Here is a 15,603-nt window from a genome sequence, read left to right on the forward strand (position 1 = left end):
AATCTAATAACCATGATTAGCCTTGGGGATAATTACCATTGCAGCTTGATACCCACAGTCTTTTACCATTAAAAATGAATAACATTATTATGAGTCCTAAGGATTACAAAAGCTAACTTGTCTTGATAAATATATGAATATCAGAATTCATCAGCACTTTTATCTGCTAACAGAACTTTATGTTGAATTAAGACAAAAAAAGCTCTTAATCAAAGGTCCAGTGAAGTCAATGTAATGATATACTGTATCAGCATGGTGTACTGTAGCTCAAGATGAATAGCTGAACCACAAATGGCAATGTGTCTTCATCCTGTGAAGACATGATTCATAGGCAAGGAGCAAAGTTTATTGCCCATTTCCAGAAGAAGATTGGCACCTGGGTTTAAATTTACATGGCCAAATTCAGTAAATACATTTGCCTAAAAGCATTACATTTGAAAGTTTATTTAACAAATGAAACTAAATATTTAACAGAGTCAAGCAACTGAAACCATATAGCAAACCCAGTACAGTAAGTCCCCTACATACGAAATGTTCTTGTTTCGAACATGTGTTTCAACAGTTTTTTTTTTTCGTTCAACCCAGTGGGCTGAATGAAAAAAAGGACAGATCGCCGTACCAACACAAGCAATGTTGGTGCAGCGAATTCCCCTGGTGTGCTATTGTGTTCTGACAGGGGGACTCCCCCCACCAGAACACACTAATCAGCGCTCTCAGCCTTTGTCTGCAAGCACTGAACTTTTTTGGACTTACGAACAAGTTGGACTTACGAACGAGCTCCCGCAACGGAACTTTTTCGTAAGTAGGGGGCTTGCTGTATACCATACCTGTATTCCAAGGAAAAGGATTACTAAAAAGCAAGGGTTGATTTACTAAAATTGGAGAGTGCAAAATCTGGTGCAGCTGAGCATTATCAATCAGCTTCTAACTTCAGCTTGTTTAAATAAGCTTTGACAATAAAGCTGGGCCATACATGGTTCGAATTTTGAAAGAGTTTTCTTTTTGAAAAATCGCATCAAAGAATTTTCGTACGAATTTCGCACCGTTAGTGGGCTGCAGCAACAGCCGATTTTCGTGCGGCAATCAAATTTGAGGAATCGGACATGTTGGAAATTTTTTGAAAATTTTCTAATCAATGATGGGAGAATTGTGCGAGAAATGTAACATGTGCAAGAAAAGAAAATTCCCGGAGAAAAAATAATATTCCCGGCCAGGAAAATTATTTTCTGTAGCAACATGAAGGTTTGGTCGGCTGAATTTCGAAAATCAATGGTGGCATCATCGGATCACAAAAAAAACGAACTTTCTGATTTTGAAAATAAACTTTTTTGAAATTTGACCGTGTATGGCCTGCTTTAAACATGGAAGCTGATTGGTTTCTACACACAGCTATACCTGATTTTGCACTCTCCAGTTTTAATAAATCAACCCCAATGTGCTTAACCAGTTGCCACCTACGTAGTGCATATATGCAATGGCAAAGAGGGTGGGCTTTAATGCCCTCACGCCACATATATGCATCCATAGGTGGCCGAGGAGACTATGCTGTACTGCCTGCTCCCAGCACAGTGGCTAAGGTGTGAAGGCAGTTCTTAGTCTCTAGTCATGATCCAACCCCCGATCATGTAACCACTGTGACAGACAAAAATGTGGTCATTATATTGGGCCGTCCTTCCTGCCCCCTGGGCATAAAGACCCAGTAAAAGGGACGCTGGGGCTGGGATGGAAAGGGTTGAAGTATACACAAGTTGTTAAACATATTTGCAAATAAATAGCTGCACATTTTAAGACTATTTTTTTACAGAATCTGCTATGAGAAGCATTTCCTACCAGTTTTGTCTCGCATAGTGACTTCTCAACGGTTAAGGTGCTGAATATGGTTGTCTGAAAGAAAGCAAAAGAAAAACATGAATGCATATACAGTACATTGAAATATGAAACAGATAAAGACTGAAAACTGCATTTGAAATACTGTTATTGTATTTGGAATGAAGGAAATAAAGTATTGAAGTGGTAGTAAAGTCGTTTTGTTTATCTTTTACCTACAGGTAAGCCTATAATATTAATTATTTTTTATTACATTTTTTAAAACACAAATATATTTTACATTTCATTGCCAATAAGCATACAGAAAAAAAGTCACATTTAAAATAGGTTCAACATTTTATATACATAAATAACAAAAACAACTACATATAAAACAACAATATGGGTCGATCCTGCATCCTTCTGATCTTTTACTCTCTCCTCTACCTTTGCCCTCTCACCCCCCCCCCCCCCGTCCCCCTTTCCCCTCCCTCACCTTCCCCTTCCCTTTTTGTGCTGAGTGCTCAATTTAATAAGGCCTAACTGTAGGTACTTTAAATATTTCCTAAACATACAATGTTTAGGAGATATTTACTTGTGTAGCAGCCGCCAGCCGGTAATGTCACTGGTGCATGCACAGTGAAGGAACGGCATACTCGTGCCATTGCTTCAGAGCTCTGTGCAAATGCGTGGGAGTGATGTCATCGCGGCTCTGCCATTTGAAACCGCTGGAACCCGTGAACCTGGAAGGAAGACTGGGTGAAGATGAAAGCCCTGCACATTTTAACATTGCCTTGCATGGGGGAAAGTTTTTTTTTTCCTTTGCTCAGTTTACTACCACTTTAAGGAATCTGTTCTTTTGGTTAGATCTAACCAGTGATTACATGCGTTTAGGGGCATTGTCTGAGCCTGAATGCATCCCTAATAGCATGTAGCCGCTGACGGTGAGCTGAGCTAAACGAGAACAACAAATGCCTCTCTGAGGCCTCGTACACACGACCGGATCTGTCCGATGAAAACGGTCCGTGGACCGTTTTCATCGGACATGTCCGCTCGGAGACTTCTGTCAAACAGAAATCCGCGCGGACAGGATACACGGTGACGTAGCTGCGCCGTCGCCGCAACGATGACGCGGCGATGTGCGCGTACCTTGCCCCATCTTCCTAGGTCCCCTGTAATACTAGCTGTGCCCTATAACACCAGCCTCCCTTCCTTCGGCCAAGGGGAGGACTAGAAATATTCAGCCTGGTAGGCAAACACACCAACCATCATCTCTATTGCCGCGTACACACGATCGGTCAATCCGATGAGAACGGTCTGATGGACCGTTTTCATCAGACCAAACCGATCGTGTGTAGTCCCCATTGGTTATTCATCCATAGGTTAAAAAATGTGAAACTTGTTTTAAAATTCACCGATGGATACCTAACCGATAGAAAAAAAAACGATCGTTTGTAGGCACGTCCATCGGATAAAAATCCACACATGCTCAGAATCAAGTCGACGCATGCTTGGAAGCATTGAACTTCACCGCGTTCTGACATGATCATTTTTTTAACAGATGGTGTGTAGGCACGACTGACCATCAGTCAGCTTCATCGGTTAACTGATGGAAAAATACATCAGACCGTTCTCATTGGATTGACCGATCGTGTGTACAGGGCATATGACTAAAGCTAGGCTATTGGCGGTGCAAATTTCTTTGCACAATTCTCCCATCAATACAGACAGCGCTGACAGGGAAATCCCTCCTGCAGAGCCATTGTCTGCTCTCGTCAGGGACGGGTGGGGAAGCCGTCCCCGCCAGGAGAAGACAGTGATTATTACTAGTGGCTATATATATATATTGGAAAGGTAATGAACAAGATAAATTCCCCAAAATGCTTTGTACCTTGGCTCCAACAATAAATTCTTCCCATAATCTAATCTAATCTACAAAGAACTTTCTACAATCTACTTTTTTTATTTACTTTTTTTTTCTGCTCCACCCAACTAGGTAAGAATGTCATCTCGTCTGCTGCTTGCCACAATCCACATTTTAAAGCACTGCTGAGAATGTTTGTCTCCAGTGTGTTCTCCTAGTGCACTGAACTCTTTCTGGAAATGCTGGTTGCCTTGCTGTAAACTGATCTAAAGGCGTCAATAGTTTCTGATGCCGCGTACACGCGATAATTTTTCGGCATGTAAAAAAACTATGTTTTAAAAAAATGTCATTTAAAATGATCGTGTGTGGGCTTCACATCATTTTTCGGGTTCTGAAAAACGACAAAAAAAATTTGAACATGCTGCATTTTTTAACGACGTTTTAAACTATGTCGTTTTTCGGGTTGTAAAAAATTATCGTGTGTGGGCTAAAACGACGTGAAAAATCCGCGCATGCTCAGAAGCAAGTTATGAGACGGGAGCGCTCTTTCTTGTAAAACTACCGTTCAAAATGGAGTAAGCACATTCATCACGCTGTAACAGACAGAAAAACGCAAATTGTCTTTTACTAACACTGAATCAGCTAAAGCTGACAACTGCATGCTTGTACTGAGTCAATAGCTCAAAGTACTAAGGCCCAAAAAAGCCAGCGAAATAGCATATTCAGAAGGAGGGCAAATATGCACCTATGAGCAAGCGAAGCTCAGTATTTTCAAATTTCCCTGCACTTGGATGTTTGTGTTCATTTCACCTCACTCCACATTTTATTAATCAGTCACTGCATGTCAAAATATTTCCATATTTAGTTTAACTTAGGGGGTGCACTATGTTCAGTAATGTGAAATTAGCCGATCATTAGAACCGAGAAAACATGCTTGTAAATATCTAACTCCTTCCACCCAAACTGCTTTAATTGTATTTCCTGACAGACTCCATGGCAGCCTACGTGTGGGTTAATCCCGCCTCTCATACCTCATAGGACCCTACTCCCATAAAGCTTTGCTTCTCCCAATAGACTGTGTTCCTTTTTTGTCCTCCTCCTAGGACCGAAGTAATCGTTTGTTTAAAGAAAAACCTTTTTTAGTCCCTGATTCCCATGCCTGGTGGCTCTGAAGTCCTACAAATCTCAGCTATTAGCTGGATGGACATTTTTTGTCTGTGGTACCCCTTTTTTTATGCTTACTAGCCTGCCACTGGCAGGTAAGCGATTATTTGACCACATACCCTGGCTATTAGCAGGGGGTCTCTAAATTACCAGACCTTGCAGAGTAAGCAGCGGTGGCTTCCTTGTCCAGGCCGGATCATGGGTTTCCTAAAGGTGGTAATGTATAAACTTATCCTCTTACCTATCATGGCAGCCAGTTTTTGTGTGTAGTCTGTCTTTTCCCTTCCAGGTATGGCCGCTGGAGCGCAGTGTGTTCCAGCTTCGCCGCTTGCTAGTGGTCTGCGCACGCGCACGCCTCGTTCTGGGAACGAGGCTTGGCTGTGTGTGAGCTCCTTGGTCTAGCTAGCCGCGATCGCGCATGCGCGCGAGGCCGACGAGGTGACGCAGGTTCACCGCGCATGCGCACGCCGGTGCGCGGTGACGTCATCGACAGGGCGGCAAGTTTAAATAGCTGTCAAACACAGCTATATGGTGGCACATCCCTGACGGTCTAGGTGTATCTCTCTTGGCTGTGGATCAAGGTAGGAGACTGCTCTTTTATGCCTTATGTAAGCACTGTGATTTTGGGTCCTTTTGCCTGATGCACGGTTCCTGTTGGTTTCTTTTTTAGTACTGTTTCCTCACCGCTATGGATGTGTCACCGCCCCCCTGTGGCCAAACCTTACGCTGCAGGTAGGATGGAATTTTATTCCCTCTGCCTGTTTTTCTATGGGTTTTGGTTTAAAAAAAAAAAAAAAAAAAAAATTGTATTTTGTCTCTTTTGTTTCCAGTCCCTCCAGGTCTATTCCTCAAATAATAGCACGTGAAGATGTTATTGAAGTTCAACCACAAAAACATCATTCAAGTTCTAGAAGCTCTAGATCTTCATCTTAGCATTATAGAGAAGGTTCTAGATCCTCGTCTGGTCACCACTCTCACCGTCACTCCAGTCATTCTGAAAGGAATTCCTGTTGGGGATGTAGAGCTCAGGTCCCAGAAGGAAAATCCCTCTGTGAGCCATGTTATTCCCGTGCTGTAAGGGAAAGAGGGGGCGAGGACCAGCAGGTTGAAGCCCTGGTCAGAAGAGTGGTCCAAGAATCCTTGAACATCTCTACTTCCGCCCAAGCGGTTGTTCCTCCTGTTGAACCATCCCCAGTCCTGGTACAGGATGATCCTGAAGTTGCGGGGCCCTCTAGAGTCAACCGCTCTCCAAGTGTTTCCTCAGAAAGTGAAATGGAAAATGTCCATTATGCTGCTGGTTTTGATTTTTCCCTGGTCCCAACATTGGTGAAAGCAGTCAAGGACGCTTTAAAATGGGAGGATCCAGTAGAAGCACCTTCCAAGCAAAGTTCTTTAGCCAGCTTAAGAAAGACCGCCCAAACTTTCCCCTCCTTGGTGAGCTAGGAGATGTAATTATGGAGGAATGGTCTGGTTCAGACAAGAAAAATTCTTTACTATCCAAGATAGCGAAGTTATACCCATTCAAAAGTGAAGAGGTGAGTCATTTAGAGTCAGCTCCTCTAGTCGATGCGGCCTTGATGAGACTGGTGAAACACGTTACTCTCCCTTTGGAAGACACCGTTTCCTTTAAAGATGGTCTGGAGAGGAAAATAGACACTGACTAAAAGCGAATTTATATTACAGCAGGCATGGCCTGTAAACCAGCCCTAGCGCTGGCAGCCCTGTCAAAAGCAATGGAGGCCTGGACAGGTGAAATGGACACTGTGTTATCTTGTGTCTCTGAAGACATATCTGGAAGCATCCCAGTCCAAGAACTAAAGATGGCTTCAGTCTTCTTAGGGGAGGCTTCCCTTGACCTTATACGTCTAGTGTCTCGGGTCATGCTTTCCTCTGTCACAGCCAAGCGTGCCCTGTGGCTACGCCCTTGGGTGGCTGACCCTGCCTCTAAACAGGCATGGTGCAAGATACCCTTTTTGGGTTCTTCCCTGTTTGGGAACAAACTAGATGATGCCATCACCCGAGCCACAGGGGGTAAGTCAGGGTTCCTTCCCCAGGATCGTCGTCCGTATGGACAGAAAAAATTCTTTCCCAGGCAAGATCAAGATCGGGCAAGGGAGGCCCGTCGGTACAGACCTGGACGTGATTTTAGGAGGAATTGGAGAAGAAACCAACCCTCTGGTCAGAAGCCAGCAAAAAGCCCTTCTTCTGGTGGACGTGAGGCTCCTAAGTCCTTTTGATATAGAGCCGGCCCAGACGGAAAGAGTCGGGGCTCGTCTCTTCCAGTTCAAGCATGTCTGGGCAGCCTCAATAAAAGATTTCTGGACAGTAAAAACAATATCTACAGGCCATTCCTGGATTTTTACAGAACCCCCTATTCTTCAAGTCATTCACACAACAATTCCATGCTCAGAAGAAAAAAGACAAGTCCTCCTGTCCTACACGAGCTCTCTTGTGGCTCAAGGTGCCGCTATACATGTCCCAACGGCCGAGAGGTTCCAGGGGATGTATTCACCCCTTTTCCTGGTCCAAAAAAAGTCAGGTTCCTGGAGACCAGTGATAGACCTGACACATCTGAACACCTTTATCAAAAAAGAGAAGTTCAAAATGGAATCGCTGCTCACGAACCGGCAAGCAGTTCAACCAGGCGACTGGCTTGTGGCCATAGATCTGAAAGATGCTTACTTTCATGTGCCCATAGCAATGGAATTTCAGAAGTATCTGCGGTTCGCAGTAGGCAATATTCACCTCCAATTCGTTTGTCTCCCGTTTGGACTCACAACATCCCCACGGGTATTCTCAAAACTCTTACTAGCTGTTGTAGCCCTGATCAGAACCAGAGGCGTTCGTCTACACCACTACCTAGACGACCTACTACTGCTATCGCAAAACAAGGAGCAAATATTGACGCACCGGGATCTGGTCATATCGATTCTGACCGAGTTTGGCTGGCTACTGAACAAGGAGAAGAGTCACCTAGTACCAACACAATCACTGATATTTCTCGGGGCCCAATTCAATACATCACTAAGTACCATCTCTTTGCCCCTGGAGAAAATACCAGTTGTTCGCGACAGGATCCGTTGCGCTCTAGAGTCTCCTTTCCTGAAAGCCTCACAATGCCTCAACATTATAGGCACCATGGTCTCCACAACTCCGATGGTGAGATGGGCACAGTGGAAGATGCAGCCCTTCCAGAAGGGGTTTCTTCAACAGTGGGACCCGAGATCACAAAACCAATTGATCCGGATAACGTCACACATGCGGGAAAGTCTTTCCTGGTGGCTACTAAGGAAAAATCTCCTCAATTGCCATTCCCTAGCTCCTGTATCTTGGATCACGATCACGTCAGATGCCAGCAACACAGGTTGGGGGGCTCTCTGCCTGAAGGAAGTAGCCCAAGGGAAGTGGGACTTTCCGTCCCAGAAAATCGTGTCCAATGTGCTGGAACTTCGCGCAGCCTTCTGTTCCCTACAAGCTTTTCTACACCTGATAAAGGGGTCTTCAGTCCTCCTAAGGATGGACAATACGTCAGCAGTCTCGTACATCAAGAGACAGGGTGGTACTCGCAGTCTGTCTCTACTGAAGGAGGTGAATCCAATTATGTCTTGGGCGCAGACACACTTGAAGGATTTGACAGCGGTATATCTCCCCGGATCTCAGAATCTACAGGCGGATTTTCTGTCGAGGACATCCCTCGACAACAACGAGTGGTCTCTCCACAACGAGATTTTCAGTTGGATCCTGTCACTGGATTTTTCACCAGAAGTGGATCTGTTTGCATCCCCATGCAATTTCAAGCTGGAGAAGTACTACACCAGATGTCGCTGTCCCCAGGCCTTCGGGGTGGATGCTCTAACGGATCAGTGGAGGTTTCGCAGAGCCTATGCCTTCCCTCCAATTCCAGTCATCCTCCAGTTTCTTTCGAGACTCAGGTGGGAGGAAGTCGAGATAGTGGCAATAGTCCCATACTGGCCCAACAGGCCGTGGTTCCCATTACTGTTTCAGCTGAGCTTCCGGGATCCAGTTCCTCTTCCATCCAGATCAGATCTCCTGCTACAAGGATCAACTCCTCATCCATGTCCAACCCATCTACATCTGATGGCCTGGTTCTTGAAAGGGGAAGGTTGGAAGCGTTAGGTTGTCCAAGCGGAGCCATCTCCACCCTATTGAACGCTAGGAGACCAAGTACTAACAGAATCTACCAAAGGATATGGTCAAAATTCTCTGACTATACCACTTCTATGGACGGTTCTCCTAATAATCCCAGAATTCAGGACATTCTGGGTTTTCTTCAGACGGGTCTTGAGCTACCTCTATCTGTAAGCTCACTAAGAGTCCAAGTCTCGGCTATCTCCGCATTCACCGGGATATCCTGGGCCACTCACACTCTCGTCAGACAGTTTTTCAGAGGAGCTATCCGACTGAGACCTCTAAGAAAGCCAAGATTCTCCAAATGGGATCTTCCGCTAGTTCTGGATTTTTTCTCAAACATACAGAATTCAGACCAACAACCAATCAAAGATCTTTCTCTTAAAACGGTCTTTCTAGTGGCCATGACTTCAGCGAAAAGGGTTTCGGAAATTGGCTCATTGGGATGTAAGGAACCTTTTCTTACGTTCTTCCCGGACCGGGTAGTCCTGATTCCTATGCTAGGTCACAAACCTAAAGTTACATCAGTCTTCCATGAGAACCAAGAGATCGTCCTTCCCATCTTTCGTTCTTCTGAGGACTCTGAAATTCATCCTTTGGATGTTGGGAATGTATTAAAACAATATCTGGAAGCTACAGCATCTTTTCGGCAATCCGATCATCTATTTATTTCATTTCATGGAAAGAACAAGGGAATGCGTGCTTCCCCTAGATCTATTGCAGCATGGATTGTACAGGCAATCCAAGGGGCTTATAAAGCGAAGGGTTTGGCTCCACCGGAAGCGGTAACCGCCCATTCTACTCGGGGCATGGCTACGTCGTGGGCGGCTGCCCGACACGTCTCTCCGGAAGTTATCTGCAGAGCGGCCTCTTGGTCATCACTGAATACATTTATGACGCACTACTGCTTGGAACCGGCTTCCTTATCGTCGGTTAATTTTGGTTTACATGTTTTATCTGTTGACAATGTCAATTAAAACTTTTTCTTTAACCAGCAATTTGCCCACCCGGGTGTGTTTGGCTAGTTATTTCCCACACGTAGGCTGCCATGGAGTCTGTCAGGAAAAAGGAAAATTTATATGAAATACTTACCGTAATTTTCCTTTCCTGATGGACTCCATGGCAGCCGGAGTTCCCTCCCCTTTGCTGGAGTAGGCTATATTACGGAACACAGTCTATTAGGAGAAGCAAAGCTTTATGGGAGTAGGGTCCTATGAGGTATGAGAGGCGGGATTAACCCACACGTAGGCTGCCATGGAGTCCATCAGGAAAGGAAAATTACGGTAAGTATTTCATATAAATTTTCCTTTTTAACGTTGATTACGCTGGCATGAAATACAAGTCTAATTAATTAAATTACACTTGCTTCCTTTTACATTTTATAGTTAATTATAATTTACTGCATACTTCTTGATAGTCTTGTTGCTGAATTAAATTATAAATTACCTGTGTGAAGAAAGGTTGTCACCTTTTCTGGGAACAAAAATATATATACAGACATTGTAAACTCTTTTTTATGGTGACACTAAACCAGTGGTCTTCAAACGCACCATTCCTCCCAGTAATATACAGTAAGGCATGATGGAGCACTATTCCTTCAACTGACACCAATGATGGAGCACTATTGCTTCTATGGCAACTAACAATGGGGCACTGTTGCCCTCATTGACATTAAAACTGGGGCATTATTCCTCCCACTGACACCAAAGATGGGACACTATCCCTTCCGCTGACACCAAAGATGGGGCACTATCCCTTTTACTGACACCAACGATGGGGCACTATCCCTTCCACTGACACCAAAGAATGGACACTATTCCTCCCACAAAGTCTGAGCCATTGTTTACTCCCACTGATGCTGGAGCATTTTCTAGTTCCAGTGGCCACAATCCTATATTAAATATTCATTCTAAACAGGGGTCAAGTCCTGGGGAAAAAAGTGTGGGAACTCCCACCCAAGATCTACTTCCCCACCAAAAAAAATAAAATGATACGCTCATATGCATAAATACTAAACCGCATGTTTTTTTTTTTTTTGATCCACTGTACCTTAGTAATCCTTTATGTTATTGGCCGCTTCCAGTATATGGATTCATCGGGGTAGTGTGCGGGTATTCCGTCACTTCCTCGATGCCGCAATGTCTCCTGGGAGCTTTTGTCAATGTTCCCAGGAGACATTGCGGAGGTCTGCCGCGAGTTATTGCGGGATTTAGAAAGAAGCAAGTTCTTTCTAAATCCCGTGATAACTCGCGGCAGACCTCCGCAATGTCTCCTGGGAACAATGACAAAAGCTCCCAGGAGACATTGCGGCATCGAGGAAGTGAAGGAATACCCGCACACTACCCAATTAATCCATATACAGGAAGCAGCCAGTAACATAAAGGATTACTAAGGTTCGCCTGCCCCTGACAGTGACTCGAGCTGGGCATGGCCGCTTAGTGAAGGATTGGCTCGGGCGGCTCGGCTGCTCTTGGCTGCTCTAGTCCTGCAAAGGGAACTAAGTTCCTGCTGTGAAAAAAGTGCAGGAACTCTGTTCCCACGCGTTCCTGCAGGACTTGAGCCCTGTTTCTAAACCAGTGTCATTTCAAAGCTATACTCTGGGCATAAGTGATCAGTCATTTTTTAAAAGGTAATTTCTTGCCTGTATACAATATCTGCCTGTTTTGCTACACTATTCAAACATAAATGATTCAGAAAACTGACTCTGCACCTGAGTGGTGTAAGAAGAGGAACGTTTTTAACAGCCACTTTACTACCTGCTGCAAGATGAGCCACTAGCGCAGTGAGAAAAAAGGAAAAGGTGAAAGAGAAAGGAAAGAGGCAGGGGTGAAAGAGAAACGCAAGGAAGAGGAAGAGGTCAGATTCGCAGAACTCACCACTTACTACCTCCATGTAGCAGTACCTCTACTCTACTACTATGGGCGAACAGTTCGGGGCCAAGCATTGGTTCGGCACCGAACAGCTCGAACACCCAAAATGTCCCACTGAACGCACCACAATGCACTGCACAGTGCATTCTAAGCCCTGATTGGCTGAAGCACTGCACCTGCCCAATCAGGGAACAGTGAATAGCTGGTTGTTAAGGAGTGGGTCGGGAAGCTGGTCACCACATCGTTAACAGATCAGTCATCAGCTGTCAGCGGGCTTCCCTGCTTACAGTTGAATGGGAAAAAAAACATTGCTGGCAACTCCTAAATGTGAAAAAACGGTGTAAGGGGAACACCACGGCAACTTATTTTTTTAAACGGCATAGGGCCCCCCAAAAAGCCATACCAGACACTTATCTGAGTATATATATAGCCTGACAGGTTAGGAAAGGGGGGGTCGAGTGCTCCCTCCCTCCGGAAGCTGTGATTGGCCTTTTACCTTGATCTGTTATCAGCTGTGTCCTAAGGGAAGCACGATCACGGGAGGATGTCCATGAGTCCATGAACGCCCTCCCAGCACTGTAAGCCCGGGTTGTAGCTGTCTTTCCGCTACAGCGCAGGCAGAAACTGGTTAACCACTTCCAGACCTTAGGTGTTTTTCAGATTCGGTGTTTGCAAGACTAAAACATTTTTTTCTGCTAGAAAATTACTTAAAACCCCCAAACATTATATATTTTTTTTTTCTAACACCCTAGAGAATAAAATAGTGGTCATTCCAATACTTTTTGTCACACCGTATTTGCGCAGCGGTCTTACAAGCGCACTTTTTTTGGAAAAAATTCACTTTTTTGAATTAAAAAATAAGACAACAATAAATTTGGCCCAATTGTTTTATATATTTTGAAAGATAATGTTACGCCGAGTAAAATGATGCCCAACATGTCACGCTTAAAAATTGCGCCCGCTCGTGGCATGGCGTCAAACTTTTACCCTTAAAAATCTTGATAGGCGACGTTTAAAAAATTCTACAGGTTGCATTTTTTGAGTTACAGAGTAGGCCTAAGGCTAAAATTATTGCTCTCGCTCTAACGATCGCGGCGATACCTCACTTGTGTGGTTTGAATACCGTTTTCATATGTCGGCGCTACTCGCGTATGCGTTCGCTTCTACGCGCGAGCTCGTCGGGACGGGGCGCTTTAAAAAAATTTTTTTTTGCTTTTCGCATTTATTTTTATTTATTTTAGAATTTTTAACACTGAAAAAAAAAAAAAAAAATTATCACTTTTATTCCTATTACAAGGAATGTAAACATCCCTTGTAATAGAAAAAAGCATGACAGGTCCTCTTAAATATGAGATCTGGGGTCAAAAAGACCTCAGATCTCATATTTGGGCTTAAATGCAAAAAATAGAAAAAAAATAAAAAATGTCATTTTTTCAAATGACCAAAAAAAAAATTTGTCTCTTTAAGAGGCTGGGCGGGACTGACGTTTTGACGTCACTTCCGCCCAGCCGAGCTATGGGGACGGGCGAAGGAGATTTTTCCTTCAGTCTCGTCCCCGCTCACCAGCCGACAGCATCCGATCGCCTCCGCCGCTACCGACGGCTCCGGTAAGTGGCGGAGGGCGCGGGAGAGCGGCGGGAGGGGGGAGGCCCCTCTCCCGCCACCGATAACGGCGATTTCGCGGTGAATCCGCCGCGGAGACCGCCATTATCGGATTCCAGACCGCGCACACTAAAGATGGATACCTCGGTTGTGACAGCAGCTGCTGCCGTTACCGAGATATCCGTCTTTAAAAATAGGACGTACATCGTCGTGCGCAGGTCTGGAAGTGGTTAAAGCAGAATTAAATTCAAAACTTTTTTTCTCCCCTCCTTTTTTTTCATATTGTAAGTAAGGTAAGCCTCGTACACACGACCGGTTTTCTCTGGAAAAACCAACAAGATAACTGCTTCTTGCCGAGATTACCGTTCATGTGTATGAAGCATTCAGGTTTATCGTCAGGAAATCTGGCCAGAATCTCGACGAGAAAAAAAAGAGAACCGCGAGTGTGTATACTTACCTGTCGTTGTGGAAACCCGCGCATGCTCGAAATGACTTTGACGCATGCGTGGTAGCTTCCATGGCATAGGTAGGGTGAAGCAAGATGGCGGCGACGGCATCGAATGTAAAGAGCGCATGCTCGTCGTAAGCGATGACGTCACCGCGTTCTTTCCTTTCAAGAGAACTGCGGTTCTTTTGAAACGAAAGTCTGTACACTTGGGCGGCAAGAGTTTCTTGCCAAGAATCTCATCTGGGAAAACAACGGGTTTTTCCTGATGAGATTCTCGGTCGTGTGTACGAGGCCTAAGTATAGTAAGGGGAGGGTATAACCCCAGTAAGTTATATTTTTGCCATCTGTGTCCAATTAGGAAAAGTGAGAGAACAGCTCTAAAATGAAGAAATCCCTAGATGTCACTGGGGCCACCACTAGTGGAAGATATCCTCACTAATAATGTTCTGGATTTGGGATTTTTTTTGTTTGTTTACTTTTACTTCTGGTGATAATGGTAAACAGGATAACTAGAGAGGGTGAATCTCCCTAGTGGGAGCACAGACGACAATAGCACACCTGGCAGGGGTTCTAATCCATCTCTACTTTATTTAAAAATAAATATACACATTAATACCTACAAAGCCATCCACAATTCTGCCCCCAGCTACATCACTGACCTAGTCTCCAAATACCAACCTAATCGTTCTCTTCGTTCTTCTCAAGACCTCCTGCTCTCTAGCTCTCTCATCACCTCCTCCCATGCTCGTCTACAGGACTTTTCCAGAGCCTCTCCAAGCCTATGGAACTCCTTACCCCAAACTATCCGTCTATCTCCTTCTCTATTAGCTTTTAGAGGATCCCTGAAAACCCTCCTCTTCAGAGAAGCCTATCCTACCCACATCTAACAACTGTATTTTAACTTTGCCCACCTGATCACCCCCCACATCTACTACCCTCTGTTCCACTTGACCCTCCCTTCTAGATTGTAAGCTCTAATGAGCAGGGCCCTCTGATCATTCCTGTATTAAATTGTATTGTAACTATAATGTCTTCCCTGATGTTGTAAAGCGCTGCGTAAACTGTTGGCGCTATATAAATCCTGTATAATAATAATAATAATAATAATAATAGTAATTTTAATGCAACGCATGGGTAATGGCTTCTATAATAAAGATCTAGGCGCTTATATGTTCAGTTCAACCAAAATTAATAGATTTAAACTATAAAAATTATAGATTTAAATTATAAATTTGACTTATTTGTAGCCACTGGTGGGCTGGATTAACCACTGGTTTCTTCTGTCTTTCAGGGACATTAGCCATAAGCTCATTGCTACCAGTTTATAGCAAAACGATCCTCCATAAACACAGTAAGCATTCTTACATTGAAGATACAATAATAATGCATAATTACAGGTACCAGCTACATTGAAAAGTGTGGGTAGTGACTACTAAGTATATTTTCCTAAATTCTACACAAGATGTAAAGCCTTTTGTTTGATGATGGCTAGGGACCATTAATTTGCTGCATAGTAAATTGTAAAAAGGATGTACATATGTACAAATTTTGGAAATGGCCTGATATTTGAAATACAATTTCAACCTTATCGTGACAAGCAGTGCATGATGGAAGAAGGCAATACTTTGCAGATGTAGTTGTTTACAGCATGCTTCTGTGGAACGTAGCATGGAGGAAATGTGTGTCACATACTGAAAAAT

At 44.1% G+C, this 15,603-nt stretch overlaps 1 protein-coding gene across 1 annotated transcript in view; it reads right to left on the reverse strand.

The window, feature by feature from the left end:
• Nucleotides 1-305: 305 nt before the first annotated feature.
• The window catches only part of LOC120931600, a 121,084-nt gene continuing 105,786 nt past the window's right edge, over nucleotides 306-15,603 (reverse strand). The window contains exons 3-4 of the mRNA XM_040343209.1: nucleotides 1,831-1,884; nucleotides 306-419 (exon numbers count right to left, since the gene is read on the reverse strand). Coding sequence (XP_040199143.1) covers nucleotides 306-419; nucleotides 1,831-1,884 — 168 coding nt within the window. The remainder of the gene's footprint in view (nucleotides 420-1,830; nucleotides 1,885-15,603) is intronic.

Source organism: Rana temporaria, chromosome 1, assembly GCF_905171775.1.
Source record: "Rana temporaria chromosome 1, aRanTem1.1, whole genome shotgun sequence".
NCBI lineage: Eukaryota > Metazoa > Chordata > Amphibia > Anura > Ranidae > Rana > Rana temporaria.